Genomic DNA, 17,255 nt, shown 5'->3' with positions numbered 1-17,255 from the left:
TACAATAAATAATCATTTAATATAAAAATACGTACAAAAACCATAAAAGTGATGTAAAACTTAATTTAATTTTAAATTGGTTTTTAATAAATGATTTTTCATTTTACTACTAGTTATAAAACTGATTATCAACATGTGATAATTAACTCTCCAAGTCACTGAGTTAAATGAGGCTTAGATTTACAGCTTGTTGTTAAGGGCACTTCAGGCAATAATTCGAGTTTCCTGTCTTATTGATTAGATTATGTGGATAGTATTACAGCTGTGTTCGACGATTGATTGTAAGCATCTGTTGTATTGAGAAAAACGTAAATTAGTAAATTTCTTAATTGCATCTTTCACTCATGGCACACGATTAAAAAGAATGAAAAGTAAGGTTGTGTTTGAATCGTCTGTCATCTTGTTTTTCTCCTTGAGCTTCAGATTATGTCGCCAAATGGGAGCTTAATTAATTGTGAAAAACGGTAGAGTTAAGTGGCAATACTTTTTCTTAAGATAAAGTAGTAAATTTTTTAATGAATCTAATTAATGAACTAGATACTTAAAGTAACCTAGTTATTAAGGTAAAAAATTTTAATTTTCTTTGGATTATTTGTTGTCTACTATCTATAATTTATAGTTATTTTCAAAATCAAACTATTACTGCAGTTAATGCGTGTTAACCATTTACAAAGATACGTAGGAACGGTACGAACAATAACCTAACACTGTTACTAAAAAATTATTTAACTTGTTACTGATAATTAATTCATTTATTACAAATTTTACTTAAAATATTAAAATAAAGATGTTCAAGTTTAAGGTGCATGAAATTCAGAGTTAGGATAACAGGAAATAAATGTATTCAAGGTATTGAAATTTTTATTGATCATTTAAAATTGGCCACCAAGTAAGTATCCTACCTTAGCAATGACACGTGTTGTTTATCTTTTTTTAATGGCTGTGGATACACACATATACATATACATGACATCCATTCGCCACATACGTTTCATTATTTGTATTATTGATTATTTATGGAACAATTTTAGATTTTACTATAAGAGAGTCATCCACTCGCCCCTTCCTCTCTTCTGAGACATGGTAGTTCTTTACTCTTGTCTGCAAATCCGCATGCACCGATAAAGGGCTATATACCAGTAGTCTATTGATAGGATATCCAAGTGGTTAGGCCATATGAAAAACACCACTAAATTACCTGGGGGGAAGTGGTGGAGCGAAGTAGCGAACCCAAGCCCTCTAGGTGGGTAGCAAGCACTCTACCATCGGTTCTTAGGCAGTACTTGTAGCCAATATTACACCGTTAGCAGCTTTGCTTGATTTCAAAAAGACGCCTATCCTGACGACACACAGAAAAAATTTGGCTTGTAGCTAACTTAACGATAAGATCACTTTTCGTAAAGGCTGAGACAGGAAAAATTTTGGAAATTTTAGCATTTTAGATACACAGGTCTCGTTTTCGTTGTTCTAACGAGTTTCTTGCTTATTTTTTTTGGTAAAGCTATGAAGGAGGATTACTGAGACTGAATGAAACCAAAATACATAAGGCATACTGGCAATAATACTTTTTTTTGATACTTAAAAACTCGATAATGTAAATCTGAAGTAAATACTAGCGCGGTCGCTGAGGTTTTGTATGCTTTCTTAAACTTACCTCGTCGCACTTTTGCGCTACTTGATGGTTGTAGTAGTAGTGGCGGTAGTTATAAGGCTAAAAATAACAATAATAGTGATAATAATAATAATAATAATAATAATAATAATAATAATAATGACAATAATAATGATTGTTTCGTTCGACGATATACTGTCGGTCAGGCCCCCCTCCTGATCGTCTCGGCGCTTCGTTACGCCGCTGCCGCTGGCATCGACGGCCTGTGCCGGGACCAGTTCAGTTCGTTTCCTGATACACAGGTTCACGTATTAGCTGGCCAGCTACACGCCTCTGCCAGCCAAGCCACACCAGCAGCAGCCAGCAAGCCGCTTGAGACAGCTAGTCCACCAACAATATCAGCAGAGCATAGTACGCAGAAAGCACGCTATTCGTTGTCGCTGGGTCCGCTTCCCTTGTACTCAACAAATAAAGAGTTTCTCAAACATTGGTCCTTCGAGCCGGATTCAGCAACAAGGAGAGGAAAGCTGGCACGATGTAAGTACGCATTAAGTCCTGCGTCTTGTGTTAATGCGCGTGTCTTGCACGTCCACGCGCGTTAATTAATGTAGCCGGAGGTCATGGCCGCCACGTTGCCCATGATACGGATTGCGTGGTGGCCGTGGTTCTCGTTCGTCAGCCACCGTGGCCGCCATATCGCAGGCGTCGCCGACTGGCGCTCGCGAGTGCACGCGGGCTTGGGACCGCCATATTGGCTGCTCGCTGTGCGAGCGTTAGCCACCGCCGCCGCCATATTGCAGGCGTCGCCGACTGAAGCTCGCGCGCTCTGGACCATCACGGCCGCCATGATGCCCGTGTCGCGGATTTGAGGTTTAACTGCTCGCCGTGCGAGCGTTAACCCCCGCGGCCGCCATGTTGCCCGCATCGCATGACTGCTGCTCACAAGTGCACGCGCACTCGAGACCACCACGGTCGCCGTGAGGCCCGTGTCATGAATTTTATGTAGCCAACTGAGCGTCTGGCGCCTTGCTGCCTCGCTCACAGAGTAGTCATCCTTTCCGAGCGCCTGGCACCGTGTCGCCTCACTTACGAAACAGTTGGCTCAGCAGAGCGACTTATAACTGATCAAGAAGCGTCTGCTTAGAGTTCCGTTGATGATTCAATGTTTAACTCATTATATTCATGATTTTCAGGGAAATCGGACAGGCGTCAGCCCTGTTCACCACCCAACAACGGCTTGGCGACGTCATCGCTTGGTTCACGGCCGCTGTAAAGGCCACCGAGACAAGCCACTGGACCACAGGCCTCGTCACGGCTCGGCTTGAGCTCTTGGACACCTACTGGAATGACTTCCAGGTCAACCATGTGGGTCTGTTGACCGCAGAAACCACCGAACACGGTGACGCCGCGGACAACATATACGCCGCCGCAGAGGCCAACTTCGTCGATGCCTGGTCACACCTGTATGACGCTCGGCTTGCACTAGCCCCACCCGGGGCCCACGGGGAAATCCGCTCAGCCGGAGAACCGGCACCACATCGTGGGCCCAAGTTGCCTACGATCACCATCCCGCCCTTCTTGGGACGACGAGAGGACTGGGAATGCTTCAGGGACCTGTTTCGAGCCCTCATACACGACCACAAGCAGCTAATGGACGTTAAAAGACTCTATTATTTAAAGTCACTCACTCAAGGCGATGCCAAGGCCGTCTTGGACTCCGTGCAGGTCGTTGGATCCAACTACCCGACAGCCTGAAGCCTACTCGAGGCCCGCTATGAGCATCGGCGGCTCCTCGTGCAGGACCACGTTGCGGCGCTCCGCAACATCAAGCTTCTGCGGGACGAGTCAGCCGGAGGTCTTCAAGCGCTGTTGGATACGCTTGAACATCATCGCAATCAGCTTAGTGCTCTCGGCCGCCCTGTCGCCTCCTGGGATGATTGGTTCATCGCATTTGCAGCAACGGGCATGGACGCCACCACAAGACGTGCTTGGGGAGACGAGCTGGAGAAGCTGGAGATTTCCAGCGACGTGCCCGGTGATTCCTGGGCCACCTTTACCATGCTGGCTGCGTTTCTGCGGCGCAGATGCAGCACTCTCAGCTCCGTAAAGGCTTCTCATCTAGCGCGCTCAGCTGGCTCCGCTGGCTCACGAGGGCCCTCCTCGACGCACGCAGGGCGCAATTTCCGCTCCCTCACGACCCAGGAGGCCCCAGCAAACTTCCAGGCTTGTCACGAACCCCACTATCACGGGCATTGCGGTCAGTTCCGGGATCTGAATCCAGCCGCCAAGATGCACATCGTATTCCAGGAAAAGTTAAGCTTCAACTGCCTGAAGCCAGAGCACTCCCTGCATGACTGCCCCTCCAAGTCGGTCTGCCAGCGCTGCCGGGCGGCGCACCACAGTCTGCTGTACGACAGCCGCAAGCGCCGGTCCGAAGCTCCAGGATCTTCGGACCCACCCAAGCATGCGAAGCCGACCAGCTCCGATCTCCTCAAGACTCCTGATGAGTCCCGGCAATGACTCGCGGTGCTTCCGACCGCGCTCGTCCAACTCAGCAGCGGCCGAGGGCCTATCGTCACCGTGAGAGCCCTCCTCGACTCGTGATCTGAGATCTCGGCCATCTCTCTCAAGCTCGCTCGCCGCCTGAAGGCCCCTTTGGAGGATTCTAGAACCAGCGTATCAGGCATCGGCGGCGAACACGCCGTAAGGTCGGCACTCCGCGCTAGCCTGCGCCTGATGCCAGGGGATGGTACCCCCAGTTCGCATCTGAAGGCGCTATGCATACCCCACCTCGGTCTTCCAACTCCTGCGGCCCCACTCGACCCCAGCATCCTGCGAGTCTGGGCCAGCCTGCAGGACCTCGCCAACCCCGACTTCGGCCTTCCTCGTGCGGTCGATATTCTCATCGGCGCCGAGGTCTACAGCCGTCTGCTGCGCTCTGGGTACCGTCAGCGTGGAGAGATCGTCGGTCAGCATACAGCACTTAGCTGGACTCTAGTCGGGTGTGCTCCTGGGCGCCCCTTGGACAGCGCCGTCGCGTGTCCGACATTGCAAGATGAGCTGGCTCCACCCTGGCATCGCGAGCTCGTCATGCTACTCCAGTGCTTTTGGGAACTAGAGGAGGTACCCTCCATCTGCCGCCGCGCGCCCGATGACATCGACTGCGAGCGGATTTTTGCCAACTACCGGCGCGACGCGGACGGCCGTTATATCGTGCGTTTGCCTATGAAGCCTATTGCTGCACCACTGCTCAGCGATAGCCTGGCTAGCGCCCTGGCCTCACTGCGATCTTTACACCGTCGCCTCCAGCGGGACTCAAAGATGGCGACCGAGTATAACCGCTTCATGAGCGAGTACCTCGCCCTCGGTCATATGAAGCGGCTCTCCAGCCGAGAGCTCTCCGAACCGAGCAGCACGGTCTGCTACGTCCCGCACCACGGCATCTGGCAACACGGGGACCTTGGATCAAAGTTGCGCGTCGTGTTTAACGCCTCGCACCCAACCTCGAGTGGCTACAGCCTAAACGACATCCTGCACTCCGGGACGAGACTCCAGGCCGCACTACCGACAGTCCTACTGCGATGGCGAAGACATCGCGTCGCCTTCTGCAGCGATGTCCAGATGATGTTCCGCCAAATCTGGGTCGACCCACGAGACGCAGACTTTCAGCGCATCGTCTGGAGCCCCGATCCGAGTCAGCCGCCTGTACACTATCAACTGCGCACCCTCATTTATGGCGCGACTTGCTCGTCCTACTTGTCACTGCGTGTGATTCAAAAACTCTGTCATTACGAAGGACACTTGTGGCCGGACGCCGTACCTGTCGTCATGAACGATCGGTACGCGGATGACATCCTCTCGTGTGCCAATGACCTCGAAACGGCCTGCCAGCTTCGAGATCAAGTAATTGGCCTGCTGCGCTCAGGTGGATTTCCACTCTGGAAATAGGTCGCCAATGACGCCGAACTTCTGGCTGAGCTCACCCGGGAAGCTCGCCTGCGCCCTACGTGACGTGAACTCAGCGACGCTGGACTCGTCAGCGAACTTGGCGTCAGCTGGGACCCAGCCTTGAATATTTTCCGGCTCACACCCCCGGCAGCCGGAGAACAGGACACCAAGCGGAGCATCCTTGCTGGTCTTGCGAGCCTCTTCGATCCTTGCAGTTGGCTCGCGCCGACCATACTCTAAGCCAAGCTCCTTATGCAGGATCTCTGGCGCGCCCGGTTAGATTGGGATGAGGTAGTACCTGCATTAATGGCTCGTTGGTGGTCAGCTTTCACCACTAAGCTGAAATCAATCCAAGGCTTCTCCATTCTACGTTGAATTGGATCTTCGGTTCTGTCGAAGATTCACCTCCACGCCTTTTCAGACGCCAGCCGCCGCGCGATGGGCGTGGTGGTGTACTCCCAGCTGCAGGACTCCTCAGGGCAAGTTCGCTGCCACATTCTGCTGGCCAAGACGAAATTTGCGCCCATCCGAAGCCTCAAGCCGTCAGCCACACCCCAGGCTCGCATGACGATCCCTCGCCTTGAGCTGCGTGCCGCGCTGCTTGCTGCGAAACTGCTGCGCTTGGTCGTCAGCGAGTGAAACATCCCTATTGAGCACTGCTGCGCTTGGTGCGACTCCGAAGTCGTTCTACGCTGGCTCCACTCCGCCGAGCCGACCAACCACGCTCTCGTCGACAACTACGTCGCCCACATCCAGGAGGTACTGCCACCGCTCATCTGGCGCTATGTGCCTACTCATGACAATCCTGCCGATGTGGCGTCTCGAGGCACCGATGCCCAGACTCTACACCGCCAGCAGACATGGTGGACTGGCCCTTCCTGGCTGTCCGAAGGCCCTGATCGTTGGCCCCAGGAGCCCTCCGAGCCGCCACAGCCCTCACCTCCTCGCCTCTGCAGCGTCACGCAAAAGGTCGAGTTCAACCTTCTCCGACTGTTCTCCGATCTGGGCGTCCTCCAGCGCACCCTCACCCACCTGCGTCGGTGGGCGAGACTCCATCTCGGCCGAGCCCCTACACGACCGATGCTCTCAGCACCAACGGCTACCGAGTTGACCGATGCCTACCTCGCTTGCGTGCGCTTGAGCCAGCAGCGTGCCTTCTCTGATGAACTTGCACTGTTTCGCACGGGCCGCGCCCTTCTCAATCGGCACCCACTGACATCGTAGCCCTCGTCCATACAGATGGCGTTCTGCGTGTGGGCGGTCGCCTCCAGCACGCCAAGATGACCTTCGCGGAGCGACACCCACCCATCCTTGATGGCGCTTGCCCTCTCGCCACGCTTACAATCGCGTGGGCCCATCACCGAGCGCTCCACGGGGGCTTTCGCACCACCAGCGTGTACACCGTCAAGCGTGCTTGGATCATCAGTGGCTCCCGGAAAGTCAAGGCTTTCCTACGCAGTTGCGTTATTTGTGCTCGCCTCCAAGCCCGATCAGCTATCCAGTTGATGGCTCCTCACCCGCGGTCACGAGTTACTCCCTTTCGCGCCGTCAGTCGCACTGGGATCGACTACGCCGGGCCGTTCCACGTCCTCGCAGCTAAGGACCGAGGCGTTCGCACCACGAAGGGTTACATCTCCATATTTGTCTGTCTCACCACGAAGGCACTACATCTGGAGCTCGTAGGCGATCTATTAACCGTCTCCTTTCTTGTGGCTCTCACCCGCTTCTCTGGTCGCCGGGGAAAACCGTCTGAACTCTGGAGCGACAACGCGACGTGCTTCCATCGAGCTAACACCGAGTTGCGCGATGCGCTCCGTCTTGCTGAGCACCGGTGGGACCTCGTCGCGGGTGCCCTAGCGGATCAAGGTATCGAGTGGCATTGTATCCCACCCGGGGCCCCTCACTTTGGAGGTCTCTGAGAGGCCGTGGTCAAGTCCATCAAAGGTCATCTCCGACGAGTCATGGGCTCGCGGCACCTGACGTACGAGGAGTTCTCAACCGTCTTGGTCGGGATCGAAGCTGTCCTCAACAACCGACCCCTCACTCCACTGTCGGGTGACACGGACGACCAGGGCGTGCTGACACCCGGTCACTTCCTCATCGGAGCACCCCTTAATTCAATCATTGAGGCCGCGCCACCCGATCAGGATCTCGACCATCTGGCTCACTGGGAGCTTGTCCGGGGCATCAGAGCACAATTCTGGGCCCGATGGAGTCGGGAGTATCTTAATACTCTTCAACAGCGATCGAAGTGGATCACCCCTCATGGGAACCTGACCTTGGGTGATATTGTCGCCGTCCTTGACTCATCTCTGCTCTCAACCGACGGCCGCTGGCCTCTCGGCCGCATAACTGACGCTCACCCTGGCCCGGACGGCCTCGTACACGCTGTGACCGTCCGAACGGTGACGGGAGAATACACCAGGCCAATCACGAATGTCACGCTGCTTCCGGTGATAACCTGGACCGCCTCTCAGCCTGCATCGCCCGAAGGCGAAACCGCTCTGGATACGGCGGGCGGGACTTGAAGTTTCGTTCCTGGAACGAGGCGGGCGGGATGTTTCGTTCGATGATATACTGTCAGTCGGGCCCCCCTCCTGATCGTTTTGGCGCTTCGTTACGCCGTTGCCGCTGGCATCGATGGCCTGTGCCGGGACCAGTTCAGTTCGTCTCCTGATACACAGGTTCACGCATCAGCTGGCCAGCTACACACCTCTGCCAGCCAAGCCATACCAGCAGCAGCCAGCAAGCCGCTCGAGACAGCTAGTCCACCAACAATATCAGCAGAGCATAGTACGTAGAAAGCACGCTATTCATTGTCGCCGGGTCAGCTTCCCTTGTACTCAACAAATAAAGAGTTTCTCAAACAATGATAATAGTCATAGTAGAAATAACAATAGTTTTAGTAGTAGTGGTAGTTATAATAGAAATAGTGGTGATAGTTATCGTACAAGTAACATTAATAACAATAACAATAATAATAATAATAATAATAATAATAATAACAGTAATGATAATAATGGTAATATATAAAAATTATAATAATAGTTTTAATATTGAGGGTAACAACATTAGTATTGACGCAGCGCTTATGATAGTAGATTCGTTAAAGGAATTGGTTGCAGTTATCAGCAATACGTGAGCTTTGTTAATAATATTAAGAAAACAAAATAAACACTATGACAATTATGTTTCTTTACAATTAACGTAAGTAAAAATAAATGTAACCAATAATTAATCTTATGTTGCCTATTAATATTAATAATTTAGTTGTACACGGTTGTAGTGGAGTTGCTTGTTTAAGTGCGGGAGTAAAGAGGGCACCAATTTCTGATACCATGTATGGCTTCATTTTTATTTGACTGAAAATACCATCTGGTGTTTGTCAGATTTTGGCATTTGTTCATAAGTTGGCGTGTTTGCAGCTTCCGGTTTCTAACGGAAATTTTCATCGATAGCAATAAAGTTATACTAGGTGCAGTGCATGCTGGTGTGACCTCTTTGAAATAGTTTCTTTATGAAGGTGATAAGAAAATGCCAAGCGCCTTTCCCCTTTGGTACTATTTTTGCGGATGGATATGTAGAAGTAGTAGAGAGCGACGGTAGTACAGAGGAGTGAGTGTGTCAGGGACTTTAAAAATTTTGAAATATTTAGCTATTGACGTTACATAAGAGGAAAGATAAAATATATATAATACCGTATTGAGTAAGTGACATTTAAGGGAAGTGACTAATTTGACGGAAGAATTCATATCAATTTTTCGATAAAAATACTAAATAATATTGGTGAAGGTCTACCACCTCATGAACAAAATTTAAAAGTTATAGTATTCCTTATGTCAATAAAAAGTTTGAGTACATTGGATGGTTTATGTTATGACATAAGGTTAAAAATAACAAACTTGTTAAAATACAATAGTAAGGCAGAAATGATATTAAGTAAAAATATTGGACAAATAGTTTTTATACCATAATCATTGTAAATACTTAAAATACATCTTGATTACCACTTATTCTATACAGAAAGCAATTTCTCTTAGTTGTAGCTTTTTCAATGACTATAAATAAATTACAAGATCAAACTTTTAATATAGTAGAACTATATTTTTAAAAACCAATTTTTTCTCAATGTCAATAATGTGTTGCCTTATCAACATGCGTGACTAAGAAAATTTTTTCCGAGCAAACTGACAACGAAAATAACGCTGAGGTAAAAATTATTGCGTGGAACAAAATTTTTCAATCATAGATAAATTGACTTTGTCAAAGGGTAGGCAGCTCCATTGAAAATGATTTTTGTGTTGCGAATGCTGTTTTGTATTGATCTAAAAATTTGAATGGAATTGACGAAAATGCTGAATTTTTGTCTAAAGTAGAAAAAAATTTATAATTTCTAGTTCTTATCATTACGTCTTCTATTGATGGGAATGGTTCAGACTCAGGGATAACTATCCTATTTAGATCTCATCTATACACAATCTTTTTATTGAGAGTTGTTATTCAATTTCTTTTTTGGCTTTAATGGTACATCTGTACGGTCTTTTACTAAAATATTTATCGATTAACAGGACCATAGGAGTTTCGTAATCTTTCACTGTACCTATGTTGTATTTATCTTTGGCAAATATTGACTTGTATTTTTCCATAAGCTGACCAATTCTTGTTTTTTTGCTGAAAATCTAGAACTTTAAAAAATAATCTAAATTTACTTGTATTTATGTTTTCATTACTATTTCTATGTTAGTCCAATTGTTTTCATATAATTAGCTGGTATCGTGCTGTAGTATTTCTCGATTTTTATTTTAGATTAACTTGAAATCTTTAGTTATATTTTATCCAATTAACAAATCGTATTTAAAATTTTTATTTTGAATTACAATAACATCAACTAATTTTTGTACATCATACATCCTAATTTTTATACTTATCATTACATTTGCTGTTGCCACACCGTTAATCGTTGTCAAGTTGGTTGTTTATTGCTTAAGCTTTTCATTCTCTTTTCTTAATTTTTTCAATTTTGAGTTTTTACGACATACAATCCTGAATCATAAACTCCGAATACTTCTAGTGAATCATTTAATAATAATATAATTTGACGTTGATCGATGGTAAGGCTATTAGTTTCTCAGAGTCGTATCTTCTTAATATACTTTTAATTCAAAGTTGTTTATTAAGTTCATTTTCTTCTCTCTATTATTGTGATTTGAGCTTTTTTCTTGTTTTAAACCAACAAGTTAATTCAGAGTGAAATCTAGTGCCTGTATTAAATTTTTCACATATTGTGCATGGCGGAACTTTATCAACTCTTTCACTACTTAGTGGATTTTCTTTTCTTTGTAAATTTTTCTTTTGCAATGAATATTCGTGTCTCTTAATTTCAATATAAAAATCCTCGACTTTTTTTAAATTTTCTCTGTCGATCCAATTTAGTATAAAAGTTATTAATCCAGCCACGATAAGATCAATCAGCGTGCTTGTATCAAATATCCTTACAATTAAAAAGGATTTCTCTTTCCTTAACGCGTAGTCTAATTACAATTTTCTAACCTTCTCCATACTTAAACACTAGAGAATATGTAATTCGATTCCATTCTTTGTTCAGAAAAGTATCACAGAATTTCCCTTTCCATTGTTTCCAATCAGCAATCAAGATAAGTTTTATTGACATTGAGCCATAAAAATTTTGTCACGTTTTATCGAGAGATAGTCTTAGAACTTCCATTTTTTTGGCATCTTCGTCTATTTTGAAATTTTCACATTCTTTTTCAAATGTAGTGATCCATTCAACAGCACTTTGATTTCTAATGATAAATTTTTCCAAAATAAATTTTTGTGAAATACATTCTGAATTTAAATTCGTATCTTTAGTTTCATTGACAACTTAAAAAAATTTTAGTAAATTATTAATGTCATCGTCTCTTATTGTTGGGTCTGGAATTTCTGTAATTCCTTCTAAGTAATAATCTAAGAATTATAAATTACCTATTCATCTAAATTAGTTGTAAGCGTGAACGGAAAGTTTTGATACGATTGCGTGGTAAGGCTGCGGGAAAACGAAGCGTCGTTGGTGGCACTCATTGTTTGGTGGAAGACACATACACTCATATTCTTTGGACACAAAATTAAAACTTATCTTCTGTATATTCACTTTAAAACATTAGTTATGATTGTATTTGTCTCCCCACTCAGTTTCGAGAGTTCTTATTTGATCTATGAAAGTGGCTAAGCGCTCTCTTGTGCCTCGACCATCTAGAAAAAAGAATGCTCCCACAAAGCCGTCGCTGCTTGCTTCTTCTTTTTTTCGGCAAATCTCTTACCTCTGCTTTTAGATTAGTTTCCGATTCTTAAGGACACTTCGTCAGTGCCAAATTAGTCATCTCTTTTTAACTTACAGTCGATCGTCAACCTTCTGTTTCTCGCAAGTTGTAAGTTTGTTGCACAATAAAAGAATTATGATTTTAGTTTTGACTTAAAAAGAATTATACAGTTTTTATATAATGCTTCAAGCTTGATAAGTAAAAGTGCGTTGCACATATATTTTTTTTTTTTTGTTTCTTTAAAATTTAATATTCTGTATAAGTTTATTTATAAATGGATATTGGATTGTTTAACAGTAGTTATCCACTGTATACTTGCTGTTTATTATACCATTGTTGGTTATTAGCATTTTATCTTGCTCACAATAGTAGAAACAGTTTTGGTTGACTCAAACAAATCGTTTATTTAATTTTCTATTGATATACAAGCTCCCTTCTCGGCTTGGTTTTATTTTAACCAAGAGAACAAACATCATAATTATAAGTTTTTTTGTAAATTTTCAGTTAGCTTTATCCATACATTTCTTGTTTGATTTTTTTTTTTTAAGAATTTTTGATTTTTTTAAACGTTGCCGAGGCTGCGATAATTGTATGCAGAGTAACTGACTGCAAATCATAAGGAATTTTCTACTATCTTCGGTTGTGACTGAAAGTATAGCATATACATTCGTCTTTTCATTTCCGAAATTAATTACTAAAAATTCGAACTGCAATTTCTCCTTTTTGTCGTAAAAAATGTCGTTTTATAATGTAATATACAAGTGTATCAAATGAAATAAGCCAATTAAATTTTTCCGTAAAAGAATTGGTGAATTTAAAAAGAAACAATATTGCACAACATAAATTACAGATGTAAAGCTATTTACAAGTCTTTAAAGAAAAAATGACATTTAAGCCTATTTTTAATATTAACTTTCTCTTACACTTAATTTTTACATTTATCCGTTTGTATACACCTGACGAGAGACCATTTCGGACTATCGCCTTACAAGTTGTTCAAGTCAACTTTTTCTGTTACAGAGTTATTACACCTGCTCTGTAACGTCATATTATGAAGAGAATAAGTTATCTTTTCATATATACTTATGAGTCATTTCACGTCAAATCGCACAGGCTGAGCGCAAGACCACTTTTCATGCTTTGATTACAGTACCAAATTATTGAGGAAAATAAATCGGAGTAAGCATTTCCGACGTATTTTAACCTCAGCTTTTCAATGAAATTATTAAAATTACAAAAAAAAGTCAACATAACCTCAAAAAAATATAAAACATGTTATATCTTCAAAAGGGTGTCTCGAATTTTTTTTTTATTATCTTAAACGAAAGAGGAGGTTTTTTTACGTTGGTATAGTGATTTTCAGAGTGTCCACTATTATATTATTCGAGAAATCTAACGTCAAAGTCTATGCTCTCGTGCCGCCGCGACGGACGGCCTGGCCGGTGGGGCGCGGTGCGGCGCTGCATGCGTGCTATATATAGCAATTTGTGATCCACCGAATCGAGAAGTCTGCTTCTTTAGCCTTAAATTATTAGTTGATGTTAATACAGTATTATTTTTTACAATAATTATTTAGACATATCAATAATAGTGTTGATATCAGGCGCGGTTCTCCTCCTCTGAGTTCATTTACAGCAGCAAAATTTTATTACTCTATTAATCGTAATAAAGGTTACGGCATCAAATAATTCTGAGATTTGTTTGCTTGAATAATGTATTTTGTGAATTTGCTATTCTTTGTGGAGTTTATTAAATTTTGAAAAAATTTGGTAAGTACAACTGAAGGTTCAGAAGTTGTCTTTTTAATAAAAAGTAAGGGTAAAATGATACCAGGAACTCTTCGATATCACGCATTTATCTCTCTTGATGAAAACACATTTAAGCTGCGTCATACATCTTTAAGTTCAATATTTCAAACATTTCCGAAAATTTCCAATCCAAAAATTAAAAAATCTACTTTCAAGAAAACTGCAAAGGTAAAGAAAAATATTTAATTGTTTTTATACGATATAATAATATATTGCATAATGTACAGTATTAAAGTTTAAATTAAAGTTTAAATAAATACAAATTGTTTATTATTATGTAAACATGTCAATACTTTATTTTATTATAAAACATTTATTAGGAATATTGCGTTGTTTTCAAACGTAAGATATCGTACGAATGCAGCGCTACGTCCGCCGCCAGGCCGTCCGTCGCGGCGGCACGAAAGCATAGACTTTGACGTTAGATTTCTCGAATAATATAATAGTGGACACTCTGAAAATCACTATACCAACGTAAAAAAACCTCCTCTTTCGTTTTGGATAATAAAAAAAAGATTCGAGACACCCTTTTGAAGATATAACATGTTTTATATTTTTTTGAGATTATGTTGACTTTTTTTTGTAATTTTAATAATTTCATTGAAAAGCTGAGGTTAAAATACGTCGGAAATGCTTACTCCGATTTATCTTCCTCATTAATTTGATACTGTAATCAAAGCATGAAAAGTGGCCTCGCGCGCAGCCTGTGCGATTTGACGTGAAATGCCTCTTATACGACTTATTAATTACAAGTGTCTTTTATTTCTTACGTATCTAATGAACAAAAAAACTCAGAATTTGAAGGGTTGTTAAATACATACTTAGCAAAATCTAGTGATGTGCATACAATATAATTAAGTTATTATTTTTTTGAAGTATAGAACAATGATAATATACTTCGAATTATAACATAAAATGTTGATTTTTTAAATATTAATATTCATGAAAAAATATTTTGTGTAGGAAAACTAACACCAGTGATGGAGCCTCATACAGCTGTAGAAACCATATACTTCGGTGACAGTGCAATCCATTCGCCAGGCATGTACCAGTTGGTCTATGTAGCTCAACATGGGGATATTATCGGAATCTTAGGGATAAGTTTGGCTTTTCATGTAAAATATCGACCTGGAACCTGGCACACAAGAAGCTCTTAAATCCTGTGCTGGAGTTACAGTGTTATATCTATTTTGCATTTTATCAAATTTAGTACCAAGCTTTGCAACAGTATACTTAACCATGTTTATCTCAAGAACTTGAAGCTAAAATACCTCAAAAAAGTGATGAAATACCTGGGTCTACATTTTTGACTCAGTGATAGCTGCAAGTGTTTTATGCACGTAAAATTCTTATTACACTTACATATTATATAAGGGTGTTACATATTTCCCAAATCTGACTTTTCGATTATGTACTTCTTGAAATTTTTTTTTTGTAGTCTGGAACTACAATCCATACCCTAAAAATCTGAAAATTCTGAGGTTAACATGTGATATCAGACCTAAGGTAATTTCCTGTTTAAATAGCATGGAATCGGAATTCTTCCACTTCTTTTAATGTTTTGACTATTTTAAAAACTTTACCTAAATTTTTCAATTATAACAATCACTATCATGACTTAAACAGTAGTAGGACCGAAAGAATAAATAAATAAATTTAACGGTATACCGCCCAAATCGATTTTGTTTAATAAGCAATGTTTTAAATCTCTTTTTGAAGTCCTTTTCAAGCTTTAACAAATATACATATTTTAAGTATAAAAATTTTTTTTGTTTGGTGTGAAATTATTTTAGTAATGTTGAATTGTACATACATATTTTTTATAGCTTGTTGAGGACTCTAAATAGAGAGTTGAAACGTTGCTCATTAAACAAAATTGATTTAAACAGCATACTTTTAGATTTATTTGGTTATTCTTTTAAACTGTAATACTTTATGATGTATTGATTGAACATGAAACATAATATTTGTTAGCTCTTAAAGAGTATGTAAGTTAAATTGTACTTTTGTCTCTGAACCTTTCGAATGAAAAAAAAAACAAAATATGTATTTTTCTGATGTAATCCTTTGGAGCTAAAAAAAGTTGTGTATCATATTGAAGCAATTCGTAATAAAATGTTATTATAAGGAATTTAGATAAAATTTTCTGAAGGCCCAAAAAATTGAACAATGTTAAAATATTATTATATTTTAGTGGAAAATTATCTCGTATTTGCTGATATTTCTACACTCCGAATTTTCGAAATTTTTAGTGTATGGAGATTCATTTTGAGATAGAAGGAAGTTTTATTCAGTGTAAGGATGTATGATCGAAAAGATAATTTTAGAAATAACAGAACCCTAACATACATAAATATATACACGAATGTAAATATATACATATACATGTATTAAAAGTGTATTATTATGTCTTTCTACATCTAATAACCAAGTAAAGATTATTGTATAAAATATTCTTTTATTTTCTGAAGCATTATTAGTTGAAACTTGATACGTCCGCTTATTCATGCATTATTGAAGATTAAACATGTATATAAAAATACAAGAAATGAATTATAGTTCACCTGTGTATACCTCTAATTTTGTTTGATAAATATCTGTGCTCATAATTCAGCCACGTATTTTATAATGAAGAGACCCATGCTTGGCATACTAGCATATTGTTCATATTCTGCAAAGTTAATACATACGGTATCCATGAACTGACAGCGAGAACGCTTAGTTAAATGTAGCTAAAGATCGCAAATAAAACTGAATATTCACTTTGTTTATGCACAGTTATTTCTTTAATAAGTTCTTACGTTTACATTGATTTCTGCCAACAGCCTTACATACAGTTAACATAAATAAGTTGGTCCATTTGGCGTTCGAAGAAATTTTTCTTAGGACATACTTTCTTTAAAATGAAGCAGACGGTTTATCTCATTATTCAACATCCGTCACCGATTTATTCTCTTTAGATGTGTTTATTAAGCTCCGCCACCCTGAACGCTCCACGCGCCAACCCCCCATTTCCAGTTTAACATTAATTAGTGAAATGAAAAAGGTTCTCATTTTTCATTTTTTTATACGATCTTTTATCAAAAAGTAACCAAATATGTACATATTTCAATGAATATTTATTTTGTAATGATAATGAAAATACAGCTCATTTACATTTAAATAAGATTTTTAATTCTAATGAGAAATCTTGAGTGAACTTTGGTTAACCAGAACCAATGACACACACAGAAAAAAATTCTATTAATGACACAATTGAAAGTGAAATTAACAAAGCAAAATTTTGTGAAATGTTTTTAAAGTTAAATGATAATCAAAAACTTATTTTTGAAAAAGTTACCACGTTGAACAACGAAATTCTTTTTATTGACGGTTCTTGTGGTTCTGGTAAAACTTTTTTACATAAAACGTTGATATATTGTTTTACTTCAATGAAAAAAAAAATTTTATCTATGGCTTGGACAGGTATAGCTTCAATTTTATTACCAAATGAAATGATAAACCACATAACTTGTCGATTATCATTGAATTTAAATTCAATTAAAAGTGCTTTTTTAGAGTTCGAAT

At 41.2% G+C, this 17,255-nt stretch overlaps 1 protein-coding gene across 1 annotated transcript in view; it reads left to right on the top strand.

Moving 5' to 3' along the window:
• LOC106647070 (inositol polyphosphate 5-phosphatase K) overlaps positions 1–16,057 on the top strand; it is a 146,071-nt gene extending 130,014 nt beyond the window's left edge. Inside the window, exon 10 of the mRNA XM_089597616.1 lies at positions 14,652–16,057. Coding sequence (XP_089453742.1) covers positions 14,652–14,845 — 194 coding nt within the window. The 3' untranslated portion in view covers positions 14,846–16,057. The remainder of the gene's footprint in view (positions 1–14,651) is intronic.
• Positions 16,058–17,255: the final 1,198 nt, after the last annotated feature.

Source organism: Copidosoma floridanum, unplaced genomic scaffold, assembly GCF_036245765.1.
Source record: "Copidosoma floridanum isolate Cflo_tuat_1 unplaced genomic scaffold, Cflo_Japanese_pri ptg000034l, whole genome shotgun sequence".
NCBI classification, from domain to species: domain Eukaryota; kingdom Metazoa; phylum Arthropoda; class Insecta; order Hymenoptera; family Encyrtidae; genus Copidosoma; species Copidosoma floridanum.
Note: the sequence above shows the minus strand (reverse complement) of the source record. Positions and strands in the feature narration are given on the sequence as shown.